Source organism: Chiroxiphia lanceolata, chromosome 9 (assembly GCF_009829145.1).
Source record: "Chiroxiphia lanceolata isolate bChiLan1 chromosome 9, bChiLan1.pri, whole genome shotgun sequence".
NCBI classification, from domain to species: domain Eukaryota; kingdom Metazoa; phylum Chordata; class Aves; order Passeriformes; family Pipridae; genus Chiroxiphia; species Chiroxiphia lanceolata.
The window spans coordinates 19,326,329-19,350,988 of record NC_045645.1 but is presented as its reverse complement, the minus strand read 5'-3'; the positions used below and the strand labels follow the sequence as shown (position 1 = coordinate 19,350,988).

At 38.4% G+C, this 24,660-nt stretch overlaps 3 protein-coding genes across 8 annotated transcripts in view; 2 read left to right on the top strand and 1 right to left on the bottom strand.

The window, feature by feature from the left end:
* Positions 1 to 8,060, top strand: part of LRRC39 (leucine rich repeat containing 39) — a 13,088-nt gene extending 5,028 nt beyond the window's left edge. For all 4 annotated transcript variants that reach the window (XM_032696231.1, XM_032696229.1, XM_032696228.1 and 1 more), the window contains exons 5-9: positions 467 to 603; positions 2,135 to 2,280; positions 2,631 to 2,783; positions 3,827 to 3,966; positions 4,953 to 8,060. In XM_032696231.1, the coding sequence (XP_032552122.1) occupies positions 467 to 603; positions 2,135 to 2,280; positions 2,631 to 2,783; positions 3,827 to 3,966; positions 4,953 to 5,002 (626 nt within the window). In that variant the 3' untranslated portion in view covers positions 5,003 to 8,060. The remainder of the gene's footprint in view (positions 1 to 466; positions 604 to 2,134; positions 2,281 to 2,630; positions 2,784 to 3,826; positions 3,967 to 4,952) is intronic.
* Positions 4,126 to 11,981, bottom strand: TRMT13 (tRNA methyltransferase 13 homolog). Its single transcript, XM_032696221.1, has 11 exons — positions 11,422 to 11,981; positions 11,030 to 11,076; positions 10,875 to 10,941; positions 10,001 to 10,063; positions 9,805 to 9,874; positions 9,272 to 9,378; positions 8,173 to 8,340; positions 7,825 to 7,897; positions 7,076 to 7,150; positions 5,782 to 6,196; positions 4,126 to 5,463 (listed from the first exon to the last, which is right to left on the bottom strand). The coding sequence occupies exons 1-11, from the start codon at positions 11,569 to 11,571 to the stop codon at positions 5,268 to 5,270; spliced, it is 1,431 nt and encodes a 476-aa protein (XP_032552112.1). The 5' UTR covers positions 11,572 to 11,981; the 3' UTR covers positions 4,126 to 5,267.
* SASS6 (SAS-6 centriolar assembly protein) lies at positions 10,444 to 24,635 on the top strand. 3 transcript variants are annotated; one of them, XM_032696212.1, is made up of 17 exons: positions 10,444 to 10,596; positions 12,795 to 12,855; positions 14,510 to 14,589; positions 15,673 to 15,777; positions 16,734 to 16,905; positions 17,824 to 17,901; positions 18,867 to 18,986; positions 19,075 to 19,266; positions 19,498 to 19,692; positions 20,045 to 20,134; positions 20,222 to 20,401; positions 20,988 to 21,069; positions 21,472 to 21,581; positions 22,404 to 22,526; positions 22,840 to 22,928; positions 23,247 to 23,338; positions 23,433 to 24,635. In XM_032696212.1, the coding sequence occupies exons 1-17, from the start codon at positions 10,463 to 10,465 to the stop codon at positions 23,516 to 23,518; spliced, it is 1,989 nt and encodes a 662-aa protein (XP_032552103.1). In that variant the 5' UTR covers positions 10,444 to 10,462; the 3' UTR covers positions 23,519 to 24,635. The 3 variants fall into 3 exon arrangements, with proteins under 3 accessions (XP_032552103.1, XP_032552104.1, XP_032552105.1); XM_032696213.1 differs by lacking the exon at positions 10,444 to 10,596 and adding an exon at positions 11,570 to 11,673; XM_032696214.1 differs by lacking the exon at positions 10,444 to 10,596 and adding an exon at positions 12,438 to 12,463.
* Positions 24,636 to 24,660: the final 25 nt, after the last annotated feature.

Below are 24,660 nucleotides of genomic sequence, written 5' to 3'. Positions count from 1 at the left end.
CTGTCTAAAAATCCTGTTGGGTAGTTAGAAAACAGATGATTTAAATCTGACAGTGAGACAGAGATCTCAAACCACAGATTGCCTACAAATTAAAAAATGACTGGATGGAAGACATCTTTATGAAAGCTCCCCATGGAAAAAAAAAGCCTGCAAACACAGCAGGGACTAGACATCAGAATGCAGCTAGAAAAGTGATATTGAAAAACAGGCTTCATGTTCTGAGTCCACAGCATGAGCAGTCTATTCCTAATTTTTCAGTTTTGGGGTTTTAGAATGCAGCTCTGTACTAAAGAGTCCTGAAGTCCTACTATTTGCATTTCGGTGATTATTTAAGAATTTTTATTTTATATTTGTGAAAACACAGAGCATTTCTATAACAGTTAAAGGATAAGACAAAACAAGTAATATTGTATTTCAAATAGAATGAACGTGAGCATTTCTCATGTCTCATTTGTGCTCTCTGCAGGCCAGCTGACCAGCCTCCAAGAGCTGCTTCTCAGTTACAATAGAATAAAGTCTGTTCCAAAGGAAATAAGTAACTGTATCAGTCTGGAAAGATTGGAACTGGCTGTCAACAGGAATATCTGTGATCTTCCTCCTCAGGTTTTGACACTGTTTTGTTTTGTTTAATGCATATTTTTTGAATTTATCCAAACCCAATTATCATTAAAGGATGCACTCCATGTTTTCAGATTTGCTGTGATACTCTGATTTCACAACTAATCCACAGAAACGCTGATGTGAACAGCCTTTCTATGACTAGTCAAACTGAAGCCATGTGAGAAAAACATACTTATACCTGAATAGCTGAAGGAGCCAATCTTTATTTTGTCCAGATAAATGGCTTGGCAGTGCATACAGGGCAGTGATACACTTCATGTCAATTTGTCTAGGCTGAATGTCTTCACTGGTTTACCCCACTGAGATTCTGATGCCTTAGCAGAGAGAAGTTCTCTTTTATGGTTGAGAGTAGAAATTCACATCACATGCCAGGACACAACTGTAAGCATCTTGACCAGAACAACTAGCTCTCAAAAGGGTTTGTGTGATTTATACAACTGCCTATGCATGCAGTTGAACAATTTTTCTCAAATATTGAAAACAATTATGAGGGAATAAAAACAACTGCTCACCTACTACTGAGCTTTAATTTGAACTGAACTACATGTGAGAGAGACCTGCATCTCTAACTATTAGTCTCTCAGACAGAGATGACAAGTATGCAACCATATATACTTTTTAAAATTTATTTAAAAACATAGTAGTGACAATAGTTGTCAGCAATCAGTGCCTTGCAAAATTGAGTGAATCCAGACAGTGATACCCAATATCAAATCTTCAAATGGAAATATACGCTATTAACCAAAATCCAGGATTTACAAAATCTACATGGATACAGGTTACATGGTGTAATGTAGAGTGATGGCTTTTAAATTAACAGCTCATAGCAAATGCATAGTTCTGTCCTGTCGAGACTACAGTGATGTGAACGCTGTGAAGCTTTGGTTGTAGGTACTTGAGTGGCATTCAGTGTTTAGACAGTTGGATCAGATTTGCCATAAATTATCTTTGTATCACTTGAACATTGTAAAAGCACCTGAAGGCATGATTCACCAAAGGAGTTAGGTGCTGTAATACTGAATGATGCTATGTAATACTGAATGATGCTATGTTGCATTTTTAGAATGTTAGTAGACTTCACAGCATGGAAGGTGTCAAGGTCCACTCTAAAATACAGTACATGCAATTTGATGCATAAAAATCTAAATATTTGACTAATTAAAAATGTCACATTTCATGGAGTATGACATACTAAGGACAGTGCTGTCTTTAAAATTCTCTTTCTCCATGAGGCTTAGAGCATATATGCATTGTAGTCATGGCTTTCAGCCTCCCAGCACTTACGGCACTTGCTACCAGGTGAGGTAAAGTTCTTCTGCCTGACCAGTTTCAAACCTACCTACCTTCCAGGTGAGAACTGTAACTGTTAGAAAATACCAGCTACTGTAACTCAGAAACCATTCCGTGTTAATTAGCTCCAAAATACGTTGTAATGTTTGTTAACATTTTTAGAGCACTGCTGTAATGCTGCAACAGCTACACAAACTTGCATTAAATCTCCACTTCTTTTCAGCTCAGTGATTTAAAGAAGCTTTCACACATAGATTTGTGCATGAATCAGTTTACTACCATCCCTTCAGCTCTCCTCAACATGCCACATCTAGAATGGTTAGATATGGGGGGAAATAAACTCCAGGAGCTTCCTGATGCAATTGACAGGTAAATAAAACTCAAAGCTCATCTTAGTCTCAATTCCATTGCACTGAAATTCTAATTATTAAATGCTACTTCAAAAGATAATTTTTATGTTAACTTCACAGCAAACTTAAGATTTTGTCAGCCCTAAAGAGATGTTTTGGGTGAGCTGGAATAATCCATTCAATTAACAATATAAGGTTAAATATTTATTGCCAATGACATTTTCAAACAGAGATTAGGTGATTATCTTGGATAGAGACTTGTTGCGTTCTTCAGCCTTTATGTGGCTGAAGAATTATTTATTTTATCGTAATGATTGATAAGATTAATTTTCTAAATCTTGATTGAGTGCACAAATACCTGTTTTTCAGAATGGAGAATCTCCACACTTTATGGCTCCAAAGGAATGAGATAAACTCTTTGCCAGAAACCATTTGTAATATGAAAAATCTTAGTACTCTTGTTCTTAGCAACAACAAGCTTAAGGATATTCCAGCTTGTATGAAGGATATGACAAACCTGAGGTAAGAAAAAGCAACAGAAATATAAATAGAAATACTAGAAGATAAGTTTTAAAGCCTTCTTTGAGTTGTATATCATAGAATGATACTAAGGAAGAGGAAAAGAAAAGGCATGATCACAGTTGTACAGATGGACACAATACCATAATTGCACAGATTCACAACAGTTGAGGATCTGGTCAAGCAACCTTTGTGTAGTGAAACTCATAAAGAAGTGTATGATGATAGTTACAGTCCCAAATGACAAAGCAGGCTGTAAGACATTTTCTCATTTCCAAAATGTCCTCATGCCCCCCCATAACTGGCCTTTTATATCACTCTCTAAAGCCAAAAGCCTGTAGAAAAATATGTGACAGGCATAAAAATGGCAAAAAGTAGAACTTTGCTACTTTGAGAAATCAAACATTCAGAATTAAACAAAAATGATCAGGTATGAGGACATGGAAGAAAGGATATGAAAAATAAAAAATAATGGAAATTCTTAATTCAATATGCAGTACTACTTTGTATTCCATGACAGAAACTTTCCTGTTGTTTGCATTTTCATTTGGATTCCTGGATGCTGACCATTTTAAAGAATGCTAGTCCACATAAATCATGTCTAACCCAGTAAGACAATTACTGTTTCCAGCTGTTTTCGAAGCACCTCTTAAACCAAATATATGCAAGCATAGGTGCAGGGATGGACCAAGGACAAAGAGAGACAGGATTGGCTACTGCCTTGCAAAGCTGGGAGGAGGCATTTGCACTGTTGTTCTCATCAGTCCTCTGTTTGTGGAAGCTCAATACTCCTGACCATGGGGTGAAAACCTGAACACAAAGTGACAAGGACTGCAGTGTTTTTTCCCCACCACAATCAGCTAGTGTTATTATAAAGTCTTCTTAGTTTACTTAATACTATTGATAGAGGGGTGAGTTTAGTATAATAAAAGCCTTATTTAATTTTGCTCAAAATAGTGATTGACAAATCTTAATTCAGTTTCACAAGAATTGTTTTCTCTGGACAAAACTTATTGCAAGCATAACCTTTTTTGGTGAATTATCAGATTTGTCAACTTCAGAGACAACCCACTGGAGCTAGAGATAACCCTCCCTCCGTGTGAGGATACAGAAGAGGAGGAGCAGCAGGAAATGTTTGGCATTGACTTCATGCACATGTATATCCAGGAGTCCCTCAAGAAAACAGGTATGACTTTTTTATTAATTCTGATCTCTCTGGAATATAGTGAGAAAGGGAAGGACAAACTGGATAAATAAAATCCAGGATACATATAGAAATGAAACATGAATAGTCTTCTTAATAAATGAATAACATTTTCCAAAAAATGTGTAAAACGATTTTTACTGAGGGCAGGGGGTGCTTTTATCTGGAGTTGGCACAGCAGGTCTTCACACAAACAGCATATATTCTGGTAGGAACAGACAGGAACCTTGGAACACAGGAATAAAAGTGCCTGAGTTACCCAGAGCCGGGATAAGTAGAAGCTGTCTTTTGTATTTGTAATTTAATCAGTTTACATAGTTTGGGTCTTACAGCACCATTTATCTCATGAAGTTCAACTTTTCCTATTTCTGGATGTTGTCCAGATGGTACTACCAGAGAATGAATAAGGGAGAGATGCTTATGTTCCCAACGTACATCTTCTAGCAATGAAGTATCAACACCTGATAAACAGATGTTTCTCACAACTTGCTTTCCCTGACACAAGTCAGCCCCACAGTTTATTCCCATTTCTAAAAATTTGCTGTTCGTAGCCTCAAAGGTAACAGTTTAAATGTTGCAGTAAGAAGCCAAAATAAACACTTTGAATAGATGTGCAGGTGGCAGCTGTTTCTTGCAGAGAGCACTTCATTGCAGATATAAAATGTTCTCTGATCTTCATTCTGTGTTTTGTGAAGGCTTAAAAAATGAATGAAATGCTCTTGATTTAGAACACTAGGCCAGCTTTTTTCTTATCAATATTTCATGAACGAATAATCAAATTAGCAAAAATACATCAAGAATACAGCTTACAAGTTAGTTTTCTTCCTTGATAGATTCCCCTAGCAGCATAGGCTGATGAAAGAACCTTGGCCTACTGAAATAATTTAAGAGGAAATACAAAGCTATCCTGAACTTCAAAGTGAAAATAAAGTATGTTATTTCCTCTCTTATTTTCACTTGTCTTTCAGGAAATCTGGAAAGTTGTACTTCTCCTCCGATCATAAATCCTAATGAATAAAGAATGTAACTGAGAATGGAAGACAATACCAAGTATACTTCTTCCCAGCAAAGAGGCCTACAACAGGTGTCAAATATTCTTAGGGATTTTATTTTTCCACTGATGAGAACTGGTTTGCATATGTGTAATGGGAAATATAAGACCCTTTCCTGGGTACAGGAAAGACTAAAACATTTTTTTTGTAAACATTGAATTAGCTTTTTAAAAAAATCCAGATAAGTTTTTTAGGTTTTTTTTCCCCTAACAATTCCAAATCTATCTCCTGTCACGTAGTTGGCTCTGTTATCAAAGATGGACTTGGGACAGCTGTCAACAGGACATTCTCCAAGGATACAGCAGACTCTGTGTAATACTGTAGTGCAGCCTTGTATCCTTGTTGTTGTAAATATTCAATCCGTCCGTGATCAATCAGCCGTTTACAGAGGCAACCTATCTCCTTTCGTTCTTCAACAGTAAGTATCCTAGTGTCATAAAAGGGAGGAAAAGAATGAACAACATCTGTCAGAGGAATAGTTTGGTTAGTTAACATTAGTAGTTAAGCTTAGAGAAACTACTGAAATCACTAAGTTCATTTTAGTCAGGCAACTGTGACTGTTGATATATTTTGAAATGTACATCCATAAAACCTGTATTTTTAAAGTAAAGTATTTCTGTAAGTTCAGTAATAAGTTAATTTCTGCAAAATGAGCCCTTTTGAGGACCCAAAACAATTTGATGTGCCACTATACATAATTTTGCTTTTCTGCTGGAGTCCATTTGCTAGGAAAAAAATTACATACCCTTGCCATGTATCAGAACCACTCTCTGCCGTGCTGAATGTTTGCTCATGTTCTTCTGTGTCATTAGTTTGGTCTTCACTTTCTTCACTTGTAGAGGCTTTGCTTGTGGTTTCTCGCATGCCACAAGTGGCCCAACTACTCATTCTCTGGAAATAATGGAATTCTACTGCTCCCAGTCCAACTGATTTAAAGAACTCTCTGCCTACATAATGTGTCCAGTCACACTTGTGATGGCAACACAGAGCAATGACAATTCCAGCTACAGGCTTATGGTCTTCTGTGTTGCTGTCATTACCAGCAGCAGTGTCAGGAACCACCTCTGTCGTAGCAGTCCTACAGCGTTTTGCTGCAGGCTCTTCATTTTCTCCAACACAGCAATTTGAGTAACTTTCAACCAAGCATCTCAGAGCCAGATCTGGGAATGAAGATACACCACCAAAAAAGTATCCATAAACACCATGCCATTATTTATACAGGCTCTATCATGACTGGGAATGTACTTCCCATAAAGAAAATCATACATCACAAACTAAGCCAAAACACAATTTTAATGATAAAAAAAAATTACAAACATGCTTTGGAAACATGAAAACCCTAAATGCTAAATTAATATTATGAGTCCTCCAGAGCTCTTCAGGGCTTATCCACTGGAATATTTGTTCTACGGAAGTGAATTTGAAATACTTGGGTAATAAATTGGCATATTGTAGGAGAATCTCCTCCCTGTAAAACATGCAACTATTTGCTCCAGAAACTGGATATCAAGGACACAATCTATTTAATATGCACGTGTACTTCTTAAATGCTTAACTGTGTCATCTTTGTCACAATGCCTAGAAAGGTGTCATATTTGAGATATCTTTATGTAGTAAGCATATAATGTTAGAAAAATATTAGTTTAAAATTATCAGGACAGAAACACATTCTTATTTGTTTGTTGGGATACATATTCAAACAGTCAACACAAATTTAAAAGAAAAATATTTCAAAGAGGCAACTGTGCTAAAAAAAGTACTTTGACCAGATTACAAATGACCCATGCCACCACACAGTATTCTTTGTTCTAATCTATAGAGCACAAGAAAGGCTTTACTTCTGCCTAAACTATCCTTGCACCATTATCCTTTTACTATTCCACGGGAGTCAATAGGTAATTAGAATATAACTGCTATATTCACCAACAAAGGGTTAGAGGGCAAGAAGAGCTTAAAAGGATAGTCTGGAAGATCAGTCCATTCAGAGTGTAAGATTTAGTACCCTAACTTTCTGCAGTTCACACATCTATAATTCGTACCTGTTGCAGCACCACACAAATGCTTCCCAATTCCTACCACCGGTAGTTTTTTCTTCTCCAAAATAGGTACCTTACCTGGAGAGGGAAAAAAGCAAACAACCAACAAACCCCCCATGCAATCCACAATAACCCTAGCACCTATATATTATTATAGTTGGGGCAACATTTTTTCTGAATAAAATAATTTCTGCACACTTAGAAATAAATGTTTACCACTACTAAAACTACAGTGGTTTGGTCAAAGGAAAGTTTCTTTTACTAAAACAAATTAAAAGAATAGGATGCTGTGGCTGGGAAGCACATTTAACCATTTCAGCCTTTCTATACTGCCTATGAAAGGTAAATATGACATTAATGCATCTCCTGATGAGAGGTGTTCCCACAAATTCTATAGCATTGATGGTGCATACTTGTACCTAAACCAAACAGTGCAAAGATGTTTAATCCTGCAAGTTCTAAAAAAACCTTCAAAATGCACTTGTTTTGGTATTTCTCACCTGTAATGGTGTCCTGCAAGTGTACAGAGTAGAAAACTTTAAATCTCCATTTAAAATGTGTGTATATATACACATGCCTGTGTGTATATATGTGTATACACATAGCATTAATATATCCCAGCAACCACTGAGAATCATCTTCAAAACCAAGACCATTTAAGCATTCTACATACAAACTGACTTGAACCCCAGTATTAAAAATTTAAGAATAAGCCTCTATTTCAGAGTGACACAAGCCAAGAAGGAACTTACTTAAACATAAGTGCTGAATATCAACTTGAAGCCTGTCAAATATAGAATCTCTTCTTTTATGTTTTCCATCCACCTGTTTAAACAGAACAAGATTATTAAGTAGGGCTGGCCACTAATAATTATAATATTGCTCCTGGTATTAATGCCAGACCTTTTTCCTGTCAAGTCAACATCTGTGAATTTCCAACATTAAACACCAGGATTTTTTTTCTAATAAATTTGCTATTGGCGAAGTACAGAATGTAGAACTTTTGAAATTTAAATTTATTGAAGTTAAAAATCTAATACTAACAGCTTCAATGGCAAGAGTTTAAAAATCACACTCTGCTAATGTGACAATCCTCTTACCTTGAATCTTGTGGTTGCTCTTTCCACAAGCAAAAACTGCACATTTTCAACATTCTGTAAGGCAACATCAACCCAATGAGACAGCTTTCCTCGCCCAGCTCCAAACTCAACAAAACATCTTCCTGGACCAAGTAAATGCAATCTTTCCATGTTACCTAAAATAGAAGCCTACAAACATCAAAAGATTATTTGTGAACCAAGCAAATATATACACAGTGTATTGTGATGCCTTATAGAAAAATGATTACGTCACCAAACTGCAGATGACTTTTTCAAGCCTCCCCTTCAGTGAGGGATTAAGGAAAAGATCTTGTTTGTACAGAGGGATTATACATTCTGACTAGTCAGCAGTACCCTGCCCTTCTTCCCTTGTTCACAGAACTCCACTCAGAACTCTGTGGAATGGATACTGGGGTTCAGGTACACATTATAATATTCTTTTTGCTGATCTTCAAAGTAGCCATCCAAAATATGGGTACTGTACTGCATTTTCTGTAAAGTATCATTGCCTGCAGAGCTCTCTCTCTCCTGCAGTTATGTGTTTTGTAATACACAAGAAAGGAAAGTAGAGCACAAGAAACACACATTTCTCACTGTTAAATTTTTCTTCTCAAACCTTTCAATTTTACTACACTATACAACCCATCCCCCTTAAAATTTCTGCTGTTTAGTATACATTAAAAAGGCAGAAGGTTAATTCAGGCTCTCCAATTCTTTTTTGTGCATCTCTTACACAACCAGGAGACCTAGGACCAGCTCTTACAGCAAAAGTAAAAGATTCCTTCTTAGCAAATATTTTACTTTTTGTAGCTCAGTTTTATTACAAGTTAATAAAAAATATGAATATATAAGTAATAATTCAGAACACCACACAATTTAAAGTTTATTTCAGTAAATAAGCTTCTGTTATTCACACTTAAGAAAGCAGCCATTCACAGGCTGTATATATGCTATTATTTGAAGAGCACAAAGTCATAAAGCATATCACATTTCCTCTATAGGAAGCTACTAGCATTATACACACAGAGCGGCTCAAATTTACAGCAGCACAATTTCACTCCAAACCCATCTATAGCTATTAGTAAATCAGTGACCACACCTGTTGTTTCAAGTGTTTGAAAGCAGATTCCCCATTCTTTGGGTCATTTAAGGCTTCTTGTAAAGCCTGGTGGGACAGTATTTCTTCCTTAAGATGAAGTTCCAGGCCTGCACGGAAATGCAAAACTTTTAGGCATCGCTTTCCAGTTTTCAAGAGTTCCAGTTTCCAAGAGTTCCTGGTTTGTAACACACGTTACAATAGTGACATGAGCTCAATCTGTAGCACTAGCAAACAGTCTGTTAGGAACATAAATCTCTCATCATATGTTTATAATAGAGCTGTATTGTTATCTGTAGTAATATTTGAGTGGGAAACAAAAACTGAAGGGAACAAAGGATAGGTGTTTTATCATTCTCTCAATCTAGTTTATTTTTCATAGTAACATTTCGCTGTTGGAGTCTATCTGATAATTACTTCATATGTGTTTAATACCATGTCTCATATTTTTACAGATATCTAACAATGGAAATAACAATGAAATACTTAATCAATTCAATTTAAAACATATTATATCTAGTATTAAGTAAGCTCACCATTACTTGCTTTTTTCAACTTGACAATTAAGTTCTGCAGCTCTTCACGGGATAGAGAAGATAAAGTGACCTTTTTAAGGAAAAAAAAAGCCACCTATAAATATAAGACCTTTTAAGTTTTCTAGTGCTTTATACTCATGATAAATTGCAACATGTTATGTAAGGACTGAACTTAAAAACGAATTATTATACTCACTTGCTTTTCTGGTATTTCTGCCACATCTTTTAAACCTGCATTAATATCTTGAACAAAGTAGACCTTTAAAAAATCAAAGAAAAATCTGATTCTGTTAATTACCAGGAAGCAAATTACTACATTCTTCAGCATTTTTACCATATGATATGCAGCAATAGGTATCCACAGTAAAATAAGATTTTCCATGTAATTTCTCTTCCTATAGTCTGATCCTGAATCCCTGGTACAAATGAGTGTTCTGACACATTTTTACAAGATTGAACATGTTTGCAGGATTTAAGCAGTCAATGCTTACTCGACTGATTGCCGAGACCATTTGTTATTGTTTCTCAGGTAATAGTGACAGTGCAATACTAATAAGGCAGAAAGGCAATAAAGAAGCCATCTTTTCTGGGAACAGCTTTTAAACACATATTCTGTTCCTTCCCTCAGCACTGGCTGCAAGTGTCTGCCCAGCTTTCCATGACTCACTGCTGGCCTGCAGGAACCAGGAGTTGGCTGAAAATACCTAGAGCCTCCCTGCTAGTTCTGCTTTCCGAGGACAACCTCTCACCCAGCCTCCAAAATGAATGGCATTGCAAGAGGCTGTTCTCAGGGTACATTTTTGAGAAAAATGAATTCAGCTTTTTTTTTTTGTCTGTAACTAAGAGAATTGAAAACTTGTACCAAACTACAGTGTGAAGGGACACAGAACAGGAGGAGACTGGAACATGAATTCCATTTCAGGAAGTACTTATTCAGCTTCCATGCTGTCCTTACTGTAGTGCTTGCTAGAAGTGCTGTCAGCTGTTGTCAGCACAACCAATTCTCTACAGAGATGTAATGTTTAAGGTCTTAAATCTGAAAGGAAGTGCTGATTTTATGCTGCACTTACGGGCTTTGGCTTCTCTCTTGAATTACATTTTTTTAAATGCTTTTGTAGTTGGTCTTCATATACAGTGCTAAAATCAAAATGGAAAGAAAAGTAAGTAATAGCATTTGTCATGCGAACTCTGACAAAGAATAGGGAAAGCATTTACATATACTCACTGTTTGGGATCAAGAGGGCAGGGAATTCTTTTTCTGTCATTTTGTTCCTAGTTAGAAAAGTTTTAGACAACAGTTCAGCATGCATTCAGTGTCCTGTTTCAAAAAAGCTGTTTAGGGGCATCGGTTTCATAAAACATCTATTCAGAGGTAGGTGGGTTAACCAGAATGGAGAAACTGAGAGAAGAATTTAATACTTAACTGGATCCTAAAATAATAAACCTATAATACAACAGCAGCGTTACTGCTGGGCTGCCCGAGTGCCTCGGCACACGAGGGCTCGGAGGGAGGCACAGGCGCTGACAATCTCCCCGTGCTGACGGACCAGGGCCCCGCGGTACCGCCGGGGATGTCCGAGCCCTCCCGCCCTCCCGGCCGGAGAAGGGGCCCCGCACCTCCTCCTGCCCGTGCTCTCCGCAGAAGCGCCTCCCCGGCGCCGGGACCATCCTGCAGAAGCGCCCTTTCCTCTGCACGAAGTGGCCGCACCGCCCCGGCTGCGGCTCCGCCGCCGCCATCGCCGCTCCCGGCAGCCCCTGCGCCTCCATGTTGCGGCTCCGCCCCGCGGGCGCCCAGCGCAAGATGGCGGCGGAGCGGATCTTCGACCGGGTCGTGCCCGTGCGGCTGCAGGGCCGCGGCTGCGAGGAGCGGTGAGCCGAGGCGGCAGCCGGGCGGGCTGGGCTGGGCGTTCGCACCGGCTGCGAGGGAGCTGCACTGCGTTCTTTAGAGGGGCTGCGAGCGACAGGGGCTTTCCTCCTCCCCGCTGGCCCCCTGCTCTGAGCGCCGCGCGCAGGAGCATTTTCCGGTCTTTGCGCTTTGGGACTGCCGTGGGCACCCTCCGGGACACAGGGGAGGGACCGGGTGTATCGAGGCCGGGGACAGCCGGCGGGGCCGAGCGGGTGCTGTGGGTGCCTCGCCAAGGGAGCGGGACCGGCGGGGCTCCGGCAGCGGAGCGACCGCGCGGAGGCTCCGCAGAAGGGCCGGGGGGCAAGGACGGGCCCCGCGCTGTGTTTGGCCTCTCCCGGGCGCCGCGCGGGGTTTGTTTGGTGTCTGCCGGGCCCGCGCGGTGAATGTTTGGCGTTTCCCGGGCTGCGGCGTTGCCCGCCGCCTCTCCCCGCTCCTCCCGCCGGAGCGCGGCCTCCCTTGGGCGCGGCCTCCCTTGGGCGCGGCCCCTCGGCACCGCCCCGCGGCCCGGGAGAGCGGGGCAGAGCCCGCGCCTCCCCCGGACCCTGCGTTTGAGCCCCCTGGGCGAGGGAGCGCATGGCCGGGTGTCTGGGGCAGCCCAGACGTTCCCGATGTGACCGTCTGTTCAAAATACAGTGAATACAGCACTGTAGGTCCTGTCTGCATTAGACAGTGTGTGCCTGGCTTGCCTCTGTAAGAAGGCATGTATTGTAACGCAAGTAACTTCTTACTCGACAAGAAGTAAATGAAGACAAGGTAGCACTGTATGATTGTCAGAAGTTTCAGCAATCGTTAATGAATTCCAACAGGCTTTTCCAAAGGTTATGGTTTCTGGACAAAGTTTCAAAACTTCTTCATTGCTATTTAAAGTTTGTTGGGTAACAAGCAAGCAGCAAAAAAACCAGCAGTGACTGAAGAGCTGCAATGATAACTGAAACTGTTACATCTTAGTAGTAGTCATCAGTGGGAAATTTCTTAATGTTTCTGCTGAAGTTTTTGGTTTTGAAATGTCATTGATTCCTGTAATGCAGCTGTGAACATGTTGTTTTGAGAATGTTTTCTTGATTTGTTATTTTTTTGTATTCAGGAGATTAAATGTTCGCGTGAATATTGAGCTGCTGTCAATTTCTAATCCTGTTCATAAAAAGGTTGGTAGATGAGTCATATCTGTGTCATTCATTAGATATTACACGAATTCTGTTTTATAAAAGGATAAATAGGCAAAGGAGATAGGATTTTAGCATTTGTCATTTGACTTTATTTTATTTTTTATATAATTTATTGAGTAATTTAGTTGGTTTGAGATGATGTGTGGTTTTTTTTTTCTCCTAGCCTTTTTAGCTCTCACTTTTAGTTTGGTTGTACATGGGTCTTAGTAAACTTGTATGTTAAGTGTTTGGAGACCCTCTGGGGAACATGGGTTAGAGCTTCAGAACAGTACCTGACACTAAAGGTACTTAGTCTGAGGTACTAAATTGGCAGTAAAAAAAATAACTCCTATCTTAAGGAAAGTAGCAATGGGATTACAACATCTCCAGTATATGTCTAAATTGTCACGTAAACTGTATGTGCACTCAGCTTGATGTTAAGATTGATCATGAGTTAGTTATAGTGTTATTGAGTAAAGATTTGTTTGTAAAGGAATACAGCATTTTTTGGAAAGATTCTCCTGATGGTGGCAGTGATAATAGTAATTCTTCACAGTGTGAAGAAGCAGTTCATGGAACTGTGTTCTGTGCTGTAGGCTGTGTCAGGAGGAGCCTGGAAGTGCAGTTGGGTACATCAGTGAGCAGTCAGTCTGAAAAGACAAATGCTTTATCAGCTAATGGGACATCCGACTAAGCAGGTGCTTTTATCCCACATGTCAGTCTGCCCCGTGCGCTCAGGGTGGTGTTAGTGTCAGTGTAAACTGTCTGCATGTGTCAATCCCTGAGTTTGTGCATCTCCAGCTGAGAGTTTTGTTGGTGTTACTGGCACCTGAATTACTGAAAGGTGTTTCTGTTCCGTATCTGTACCTGTGCTGTGGTCACATTTCAGTTACATTGGAAGAGCTGTCAGGTTTCTACTTTTTTATCTCTGCTAGGGAATATTATATTCTTCACACAGGTGTGAGCCTTATTACAGGGAACCGGTGCCTGGGCCTGATGTACCAGGTGTTTTGCATAACCCCTTCCTTGTAGTGCAAGACTTAGTGCTTTCAGAGAAGGCAGTTTTTCCAAAACACTGTGTAGACCTCCAGTGAACAAATGAGCGTCCCTTTAAAGGCTAAGCAGCATAGTGCTGCAGTTTTCCTTATGAGCTTACTGGACTTCAGCTGTATCCATTCTATATTCTCTTCACACTCCAGCATATAAACTCTTCAGACGGTGGTTTCTTAAACTTTAAGGAGCAGTATGCTCTGAAAAATTTCCAGTTGTGGGAGTGATGTGTTTGTGATCTGTTACAGTGGACTGCGAGTGCTACACTCTATTTCATGATGAGAAAAAATAGCAAATAGTTTTCTTTCCGGAAAAGGATGAATACACATGGAATTTTGAAAACTTTGCTGCTCAAAGTTGAAGCTTTTTACTTGGTTTATTTTTGTGAAAAACAGTTTTCCTTGTTTTCCCACTGTAATATTTGAAGTTGTGTTTAATGTTTTACACATTCTGAATTAGTTGCCACAATTCTGTTGTATTTTTGGTTAAACAGTTAATACTGTTTAAAACATTTAATACTGTTTGCAGTATCGGTTTAAAATTTTTAAACACTCCTGGGTGGTTAATAGTATTTTAAATCATATTTAAATGTCCATCTTTTCAGGACTTAGCCGTCCGATTGACTGATGATACTGATCCTTTTTTCCTTTATAACCTTGTCATATCTGAGGAAGATTTTCAAAGGTAAGTAAAATTATAATATTTTCTCTGCAAAATGTTTCTAAATGGCAAAAAAGAATGAGGGAATGTGTTAGAATTTAGGTTTTTACATTTTCCCCTTGTGAAGTTTGGTCAGTATTTCGGCAGCATTGCTCTCTTCAAGCAGCCAAGTGCAGGAGAGTGATCGGCTCAGGGTTATACAGGTGGATGTGGGATCCTGATGTAAAGTTCCCTGCGTAGATGCAGTGCCACAGTTCATATTGCTGATTGCATCTTGTGTTTGTAACTAATTTTTTTTACTACATAAGGAAATAAATCTGCATGGACATAGATTCACAGACCTTGCATACCACTTGTACTGTCGGTCTCATTTAGTTGCTCAGAATTTGATCATTGATCATCAAATTTGGGCATCAAGCATGAAAAGTTCAGTTTTCTGCTTTCTTTGGATTTGTTTGTGTGGTTTTGTTTTTGTTTTGGGGTTTTTTTTTGGTTGCTTGGTTGATATTTTTTGTTTGTTTTGTTTTTCTTGGGGGGGAGCATTTCAGTGTGTTTCTTTTTAAAAAGAAAGGTGTGGCCAGTGTGCAGACCAAAAGGCAAAAGTAAAATAGTGTTTGCAAAGCAGAGGTGCAGAAGTATTTTGTTATACAGAGGTACAGCTTTGTGCATTCGGTGCTGGAGGTTTCTGTCTCTGATTTTACTGTGTCTGTGGTGAAGGGGAGCAGTCGAATAGACAAGTAGGCAGATAGTCTTGGTGATGAGGGAGTCTCCCCTCGCTGTCCTTTGCCTCTTGCATGTGCCCTGTCCAACAGCCTCTGTGCTGTGAGGAAGATGCATACTCAAAGGAGCACATTTTGTTGTGCTACAATAACTTCTGTGAAAAAACAGTGTGGCCCATTTGCAAGAACTCTTGAAATCAAATATATCCTCCTGGGATTATTATCCACAATGTGGTCACATTTCTTATGTTTGAAAACAACATGCTAGTAAACTTTAATGACATGATCGGAATTTGTTCTTTCTACTAGTGTGAATAAAACATTTTATAGGGAATAAATTTCACTTCTATATATTGTTAATATTTTTTTCCCCAATCTGTTTATATAGTTTGAAATCCCAACAAGGTCTCTTGGTAGACTTCTCTGCTTTCCCACAAAAATTTATAGACCTGCTTCAGCAGTGCATTCAGGAACAGAACAAAGACACCCCAAGGTAGGTTATAAGCGTGTGCCATGTTACTCTGTATGTACGTGTTGAGTTCTTAAAATACTTTTCAGTCCCTCAGACAGAGAAGAATCAGTAGAACAAGGATAATTTAATGTGCCCCTGAGACACCCAAATTTGAGTCAGTGGCTGTAACAGACAAAACCCAACTCTCGGGAGGACTGAGCGGTGGAATTGGTGTCTAGTAACAGCCTCTGCATCTGAGTTGAAGCTGGCAAGCTTCACAAGCTGGCAGATGGGCAAGAATGCAGCACTGTTGTTTTTGGGTTTGTTCTCTTTTGGTTTTTTATCTTTTAATAATTTAATGCTAGAGAGCTGATCTGAAATTAGTGGAGTAAGGTATAAATCATCCTGTTTCACAGGAGAAGGCAAGGTTATAAGGCATTCTGACAAGGATTTATTTTCCTTCCTTTCAGTATTCAGGTATTAAAATGTGAGGGGGGAGACCTGAGATGTAGTCTTCCTTTTAGTGGCCTTTTGATATGTTATTTCTATTTGTGTGGGTAGTGAGGAAAGCCCTATACTCAGCTCCACTCCAAGTACTCAGGCTATTTCCTGAGCATGTCCTGTGGACTGTGGATTTTACTAGTTTGTAGGATACCTAAAAGTTAGGGGTCTGTTTTCCTTTTGAATTTGGTTACAAAGGCCCTACTTGGTTTTGCACTCCCAAGTCCAAGATGAGCTGCTGAAAATTTTACAGATAAACAAACTGGTTAGTTTTGTACATTCCTTATTATAAGGTGCAAGCATTTTAGTTGATTTTTTTTTTTTTAATATTAACTGCGACATAGGGATTGAATTGTATAATTCTTTCTCAAACAAAAACTGGACAGCCTTTTAATGCACATAAACAAATACATTTTACTTGAAAATAGCTTGTAGGATCTAAAGGTAGTTTCAGAAAAAGATGTGCTTAACATTTGATTATTTTGGTTTTTCCCTAGGTTTTTGCTGCAATTAGTTTCTTCAGCACCTGCTCTAGATCACACGCCTGTCTCTTTAAATGTAGTGGAGACCAACCCTTTTAAACATCTTACCCATCTTTCTCTAAAATTCCTACCAGGAACTGATGCAGAAATAAAGAAATTTCTAGCCAACTGTTTGAAATGCCTTAAGGTAAAATGAAAGTTTGTCATAACTGCAACTAGGCCTTGATGCTGTGTGTACTTAAGCATTTTTTTCAGTCTGAATGCTTCAGAAGTATGTACCACATTGGTTTATTTTTCCTTTTAGCTCATATATGTTATTGCATGCAGCTGCTTGGGTGCACGTTATGAAAACTAAACTGTTACTGTCACTCTGGCAAGGAAAATATGACCTGTGTATTCAGCCAAGCCCTGTCACTTGCACTGAAAGTGAGGTATTTTCCACACACAGTGCATGTGCTGTGCAGCTGTTGGATGCCTCTGGATGCCTCAGTGTCTCCTGTGGCACAGCCTGTGCTGATGGACAGAGCAGCTGCAGGAGTAACTGTAACCTTGTCCTCTTGGCTCTGCAGTTGGGTGTAGGAAAGCTCTCCATGTAATTGTGAGGCTTATGGACTGCAAGGGGCTAGTAACTATAAATAGCAAATTAAAATTGGAATGTTGATGCAGTTGGTAGCATGCTAGGTTTGATTTCAGGAGAAATTAAAGGTCTCACAGTTTGGCTGTTGTCTGTTCCAGTTTCACAGCCTGGGATTTGTATTTCTCCTACTGTGCTGTCATGTTTGTAGCCACCTGATAAGCCATTTTAATGACATACATTTCAAGTATTTCAGTTGATTTCTTGTTCACGTCAAACCTTTGTAAACAAGTCTTCACGATAAGATACTATTAGAAAAGTTCGGTAAGAATTTAATTCAGGGTTTTTACATTGTGGGCTAATGCCATTCTTTTAAATTTATTAATTATATCTTATTTAATAAGGGGATTTTTTTTTCACAAATGCAGTGGGTATATGGTTTTTTAGGCAGCCAGTGCTGATTAAATGGAAGCTAAATACTACTTGTATTTTGGGGGGTGAGGATTTGATGTGATGTCAATTTGTACATAGGAGGACAAATTGATATTGGAAGAAAAGCTTAGAAGAACTGAAGAGGATCTTACCAGGCAGCTGAGCTACACTCAACAGGTAACATAAATTTTTAGCTTTTGTAGGTTACACTTTTTTGATCTGTGGAAAATGTATGTTTTTGTAGGCTGGGTGATTAGCCACTACCTAGCCAAGATAATTGACTTGGGAGTGAGTGAAAAGAAGAAAACAGTCTACTGTAGCTTTTCTAAAGAATGACTAAAGCCTGCAACTGAAGGATTAAATTTAGTTCTTGCAGTACTAAATCAGAGTTTTACTTTATTTTGTACAGAGGTCTGTGTATACACACACAAATTTAATACTAAATACGTGATAGTCTGAAGATAAATGATAAATGTACTTTACATAATCAATGAATGGTTGGAAATCCCTTTATTTGGAAAAATTGTGAAACCATGGTAAAAAAAGTGAAAGTCTTGGACTTCAAGTTACTTGACTCCTTTTTGCTTTTTGTAGTCAGCACAGTAATCACTTCACCTTTGGGTTACAAGAGAATGATTCGGGTCAAGTTCTACAATTAGTAAGGTGACTTTTTTGACTGTCATGAAACAACAATTCTATTAAAACTCCTATTATGGAGCTTTTTTGGAGAGGAATATTTGTTTACAATTTCAGTTTGAGTTACTGCAATGTGTTTGCTGAATTGAAATGCAGAATTACAGCTCAAAAAGAGGAAAAGAAGTTTTTTTTTTTTCTCCCTACTAGGGTGGTCTGTGTTACAAGGGTAGGGAACATCAGCAGACTGGTTTTTCATTCTGAAGTAGTGGTTGGAAGAAAATACAATTGGAAATTAAATTACTTTATTCACAGTGTCAAAGGTGCTCTTCAGCTTCTCAGTGCCTTACTTTTCCTAGTTACAGAACGCACAGATATTTTGGCATCTGATGCTGAAATTTAGACTTTTCTTAATAATTCCTTTTAGTAAGTAACAGTAAAGAATCATTCAGTATTGACTGAAATGCTAAAATTTTCAAAAGTCTATACACTTTGTCAAACTTAAACAGAGCTTGTCAGAGAAGAGCCGAGAACTAGACAAACTGAAAAATGAATGGACATCCTACACTACAGCTCTAACCAACAAACACTCACAGGAGCTGACAAATGAAAAGGAAAGAGCTCTTCAGGTATGATGGTGAAAAAGAATTAACAATATTCTTACATGTGAATAGTCAGAATCATTGAATAACTGCTTAATTTCTTTGCTTCCCACAGGCACAAACTCAATACCAGCAACAGCATGAACAACAGAAAAAGGAATTGGAAACTTTGCATCAGAAAAGTATTCAGCAGTTGCAGAACAGACTCTCAGAACTCGAGGTCATCAATAAAGACCTAACAGAGAGAAGATACAAAGGAGACTCTACAGTCAGAGAACTGAAAGCAAAACTTTCAGGAATAGAAGATGTAAGGCTTCTTAATTTATAAAACCAAACTTACTGGTGTTAGAGCATTAACACTGCCTGCCTGGGCATGTAATAGAAAATACAGCATATTGAGTTTGTTCATCTCCTCTTCATTCCGCATTATGCTTATTATTTAGATATATCTGTTTAAATTACTATTAATTTAAAATACTAATAATTACTATTAAGGTTTTTCTAAAGAATAACATTAAATTCCTTCCCAACATTCTAGGAATGTCAGAGAGCAAAGCAGGAGGTGCTGTCACTGCGTCGGGAGAACACGACTCTGGATGCTGAATGTCATGAAAAAGAGAAACTCATTAATCAGCTACAGACACGAGTGGCTGTTCTGGAACAGGAGATCAAAGACAAGGATCAGCTGGTTACTAGAACAAAAGAAGTATTAGATGCAACACAAGAGCAAAAGGTTCTTCAAACTTCAAAATAATTTTCTCTAAACTCTCTAGAACCTTCTTAATTGTGGCTTCCATAGGGTAGCAACTGACCGTTTTTTTGAATACGGCAAGTCAGCTTTTAGATGTAGCTAAGGTTCTGAATTATGGCATCAAAAGTATACTGGATTCAGTTTTAATATTGTGGTACTGGAGTACAGTTAGTGGTATTTTTTGTAAGAAAAAAAGAATTGAGATCCTGTGAAATTTGACTGAAAAGCAGGGACTGATTTCTTGTAAGGATAACTCTCAATTATGGAGGTTCTACTTGAAATCATAAGTGGTGTCTATCACAGTGTTGTTATATTTTGTAATATTCTTTTTAAGGTGATACTGGAAGAGAGTACAGAAGAAAAACAGAGGCATATTGAAAAACTAGAGACAACAATTAAGTCACTGTCAGCTGAACTCCTTAAGGTTTGTTCAACCATGACACTTTCCTTGTGAAACATTTTCCTTATTTTTAGGTGTTTATTTTGATAATGTCTTGGGTTTTTTTAATAGGCTAATGAAATTATCAAGAAGTTACAAGGAGATTTGAAAACTCTAATGAGTAAATTAAAATTGAAAAACACGGTAACAATTCAACAGGAAAAACTATTGGGAGAAAAAGAAGAGAGACTTCAAAAAGAGCAGAGGGAATTGCAGGAGATGGGACAATCTCTTCGAGTGAAGGAGCAGGAGGTATTGTGATAAGTTAACCCTCTGTCTTACAAATCCTATTGTATGTACTGTGTTGGTTTTTGTGTGTTTTAACTTATGTAAGGTCTTAAATCTTTCTGTGGAATAGAATATACTTATATGTAAACAGCTATGTTGATTTCCATATGTGTAGTATACTTAAATGTGTAATCAACTTTCAGTTTTTTAATTTTAAACTAATTTGTAAGATCCATTCATATGGAAGAAAACTAAATTGTATTAAGAGTACAAAGCAATATAATGGATAAATCAGCATCCTTAAAAGACACATTCTTGTAAGGTAGGTGAAGGAACAGAGTGAACCTTTTTCTTCCATTAAGTGTGTTCCCCTGTTTAGAGTCTTTGCATTATTTAGTAATAGAAAAATAAAGGTCAGAAAGGATTCTGGCTGTAATCTTGCTGAAACCCTGGCTAAAAGTAGTTTACTTTAAAAGAATTGCCATATTGCTTTTGTAAAAAACTGAGTTCAAACTTCTTTTAGAACAACTTCATAGATGCTTATTTTTGTTGTTGTTTGTAGTTAGTAGTAGCTGCTGATGGTGTTATAATTATTACGGGACTATTACAGGTTTGCAAGCTACAAGAACAGCTAGAAAGTACAATGCAAAAACTAGAAGAAAGTAAGCAGCTACTGAAAACCAATGAAAATGGTAGGTTTATACAGTTTCATTTCTCCTTCTGTAAAAATGACAGAAATGCTACTGAAAATTAATGGAATCAGCTATATTGGGGTTTTTGTGAAGAGCTGCAGTTGCTGTCATGTTTGGAAAACAACTTCTGGTTTGTGGGTGTGCAACAGCCTAGAGCTGCAAGTAGAAAAGGGTTCCCTTGGAGCTGGTGCTTGGCGTTGTGGGGTGGAGTGCTCAAGCTTGGGGGGTAGAGGAAACTTCAACAAATGGGCTTTTCATGGCTCTGGGACTCCTAGTGATGCCTCAGCTTACGGAGGAAAAATAGCCCATTGAGCTGTCACTTTTTCTGAGGAAGGGCTACTTGCCATTTCAAACAGCTCGTAAGAGGTAGGAAATGAATTTGAGCTTTTTTTCCCTCTGCAGTGATCAGCTGGCTGAACAGACAGCTGAGTGAAGTTCAGATGGCGAAGAGGATGGACACTTCTGCCAGCACACATGGCGGTGGTAGGGCTGCCTGCTCACCTCATGGCATGGTAAGACAGAGCTATAAATAACAGGGTTGGGATGTGGTCGTTACTTCTGAAATGGGTGGCCTTAAAAAAGTTTAAAAAAAGAAGTGCTTTCATCATCTTTGGGCCTTAAAGTTTTGGGTGGGTGTGGTTTGTGGTTTGGTTTTGTTTCTTTTTTTTTTTAACAACATAATATCCTGTTGGGTGCTGCTTGATGTCTTGGGCCTCACAGGTGAGATTTTTCTAAGTTCTCATTTACATAAAATACACAAGCCAATGCAGAATTGGCTTGGAAAAGATGAAGTGCAAGGTGAAGGGGAAAAAAGAGGCATTTTTATGTTGTGAGGTTAGATTACTAATTATCTTAGTATAGATTGAAAAACAAGTGTACTGTTTGAATACTGTTAGTAGTGATACTTAAAAACAAGAAAATAAGGGGTAAGAAACATTACCTGCAGTCATTGTTAAATACCACAACTTAGTGGTTCTTCCTCTGTGTTGTGATCTGTACCTAGTAATTGATGAGCTGCTTGTTCAGTAATGGAAGGGCACATTCATGCAGAGAGGTCTCTTGATTTATAGCTGGGTACATCCAACACATTAATCAGTTATAGGCTGTGTAGCTTTTTACTGGCTAAGAGTGCTCAACTCATCTTTTTAAAAGTTGCAAGTTTTGCTTAAGCATGTGAATCTTGGAGAAGTGATGTTTTCTTCCCATCAGGAAGACTCACAAGTGTTGGCTTTGTAATGGTGGTGGTTGGTTAATTTTGGAATTTTGAATCTCTATAAACAATTACTTTAAGGATTGTGTTTCTCCTTTATGAATGTATTCTATTTCTTTTACAGCCTGACAGACCATCCTTTCCAAGCTCAGCAATCAGTCATCCCATTTCTCCTCTGTATGCCTTCCAGAACTTCCTGGAACCAACACACAGCAAAACCACCAGTTCACCATGTCCAGTACCAAAGGCAGGCACTTTGACTTTTTTGTATGATAAGAATGTGACAGCATAAAATACCAAAGCATAATGTTGTGTCTATTTCTCAAAATACATGAAGTATTTGCTGTATATACTCTCAAGCTCCCTGTCTTGGACATGATCACCCGTGGCTAATGCTTGTCCTTAGGGTGCTTATTCTCCCAGGCTGTGCTGCACGGCAGTGCTGTGTGAGGTGTAGGATCACTAATCCCGGGGAAGTTTGCTCTCTGACTGCACTCACTGGTGGGGACTGTCAGATCTGGAGAGGAGCTCTTTAACCTGCAGCTCTCTTGTCTCTGCAGGTTCAGTTTAACACACAGCTTTCTAAATTGAATCGATGTTCAGATGCTCAGACAGTGACTGCAACCAGTCATCCAGCAAATAAGGAGAAGTAAGTGTCATCTACTGCATTTTTAGTATTTTTATTATTATCTTTGTATTTATTATCGTTATATAATTACATATTCATTATATATTAATGTATAAATATAAAATAGGTTTTATTACTATAATATATTATATATATTATATATATATATATAGGCTGTTCTTAACCTACTCAGCAATAGTTCAACTTTAAACGGTAAATAAAGTTGTTAGAAACACAGTAGTTTCACTTCAAGTGTTCGAGTCTGTAGCCACACTTGTTGTAATGCACTGATAGCAAACTGCATTTGCTTTAAATTTTAATTAGCCTTTTTATTTCTAGTGGTGATCATTTGGGGCTGGAATCCAAGTATCTCAAGAAAAAAGATGACAGCATTCCTTTACGAGGGCTTAGTCAGAACACGCTTAACTCGGGTAGGTATGAAATAGTAGAACTAGACTTTATTTGAAATGTGCTTGAAGGGCAGTGACAGACGTGGTTCTATGAAGTGTTTGTGCTGTTCCACAGAGTACCTGAGGCCATATGTGCCAGCCAAAGCCCAGCTGTTGCCCAAAGCTGCAGGAACACCGGCCTCGGCTTATTTTCCTGGATAATAGACAGGGTTCTGACAATCAAAGTCATCTCTTAACCATCTGGGGGAAGTTTTGAATGTCCCGTAATAGTGTGTTAGTAGAGCATTGCTGTGAGCTGACATAATTTTATAAGACAGTTTTCTTTGGGAAAGGTATCTTGACTGACTGGGGTGATGTTTCAGGGTATGTGAGCCTGAGAAGATAAAGCTTTAAGCAGCCTCAGTGGGACCAACACTGACAGTGTTATGGGGCTGTGCAGAATTTTCTCTTAGTATATTGTTGACCCTGTAATGGTCCTAAAACCCCACCCCTAAAACCCCACCAAAGTGCTCTTTTTTATAACAGGTGAGATGTACATTCCCTGAGTGAGAACATATATCTGTGAGTTTCTATTTTTTGACTCTCGTCAGAGAAAGGATGAGGCAAATGGAAAGCACCGGAGAACAGGGCTGTCCTGCCAGTTTTAGTAATGGTCAAGCTCATAAATTAGCACAAGTGCCTCACTAATCCTCCCTTAATTTTAGTTTTAAACACTTTCTTAACTTTTGAACCAGCTTATTTGAATTGCATACATATCTAATATTAAAGATGCTAAATTATTTCACTGATGCTATAAAATCAAACTTAAAATGTCTCACTCTTGGTTCCCCTAACTTTTTAGTTAATCTCTCAGAATTACATTCCACAGGCCACCATGCATAAAACATTATAAAGTGAAGTATCTGAATAGGTAACTATTGACAAGTATCATAATATCTATAAGATACTTTATTTTTACAAATCGTACTTTACAGCTGTAAGACTACACCAAACTTTAAGATACTCTAAGTCTATTCAGCTTGCTCTGCTCTCTGGGTTCAAATGCCTGAATCATGTAACCCATTTTGTGCCATTTGGTGTCCCCCTACAGAACCAGTAGGCACAGTACACTTAAAGTGATTATTTCCATACTTCTGTTACAGATGTTCCGTACTTTTTATCTTAGTTATTTAAGTGCAGCCTGAGGATTGTACATTTAAGTGGTTTGTTTTGCTGTGTGAAATGTGTACATTTGTTTATAAATCAGCACCATGTTAATGTATATTCACTGGTTTTATGTGTAAGTTTCAATGGAAATATTAAATGTTTTTTATCAAAAGCTCTGATTAGTAATGTTTTAAGGT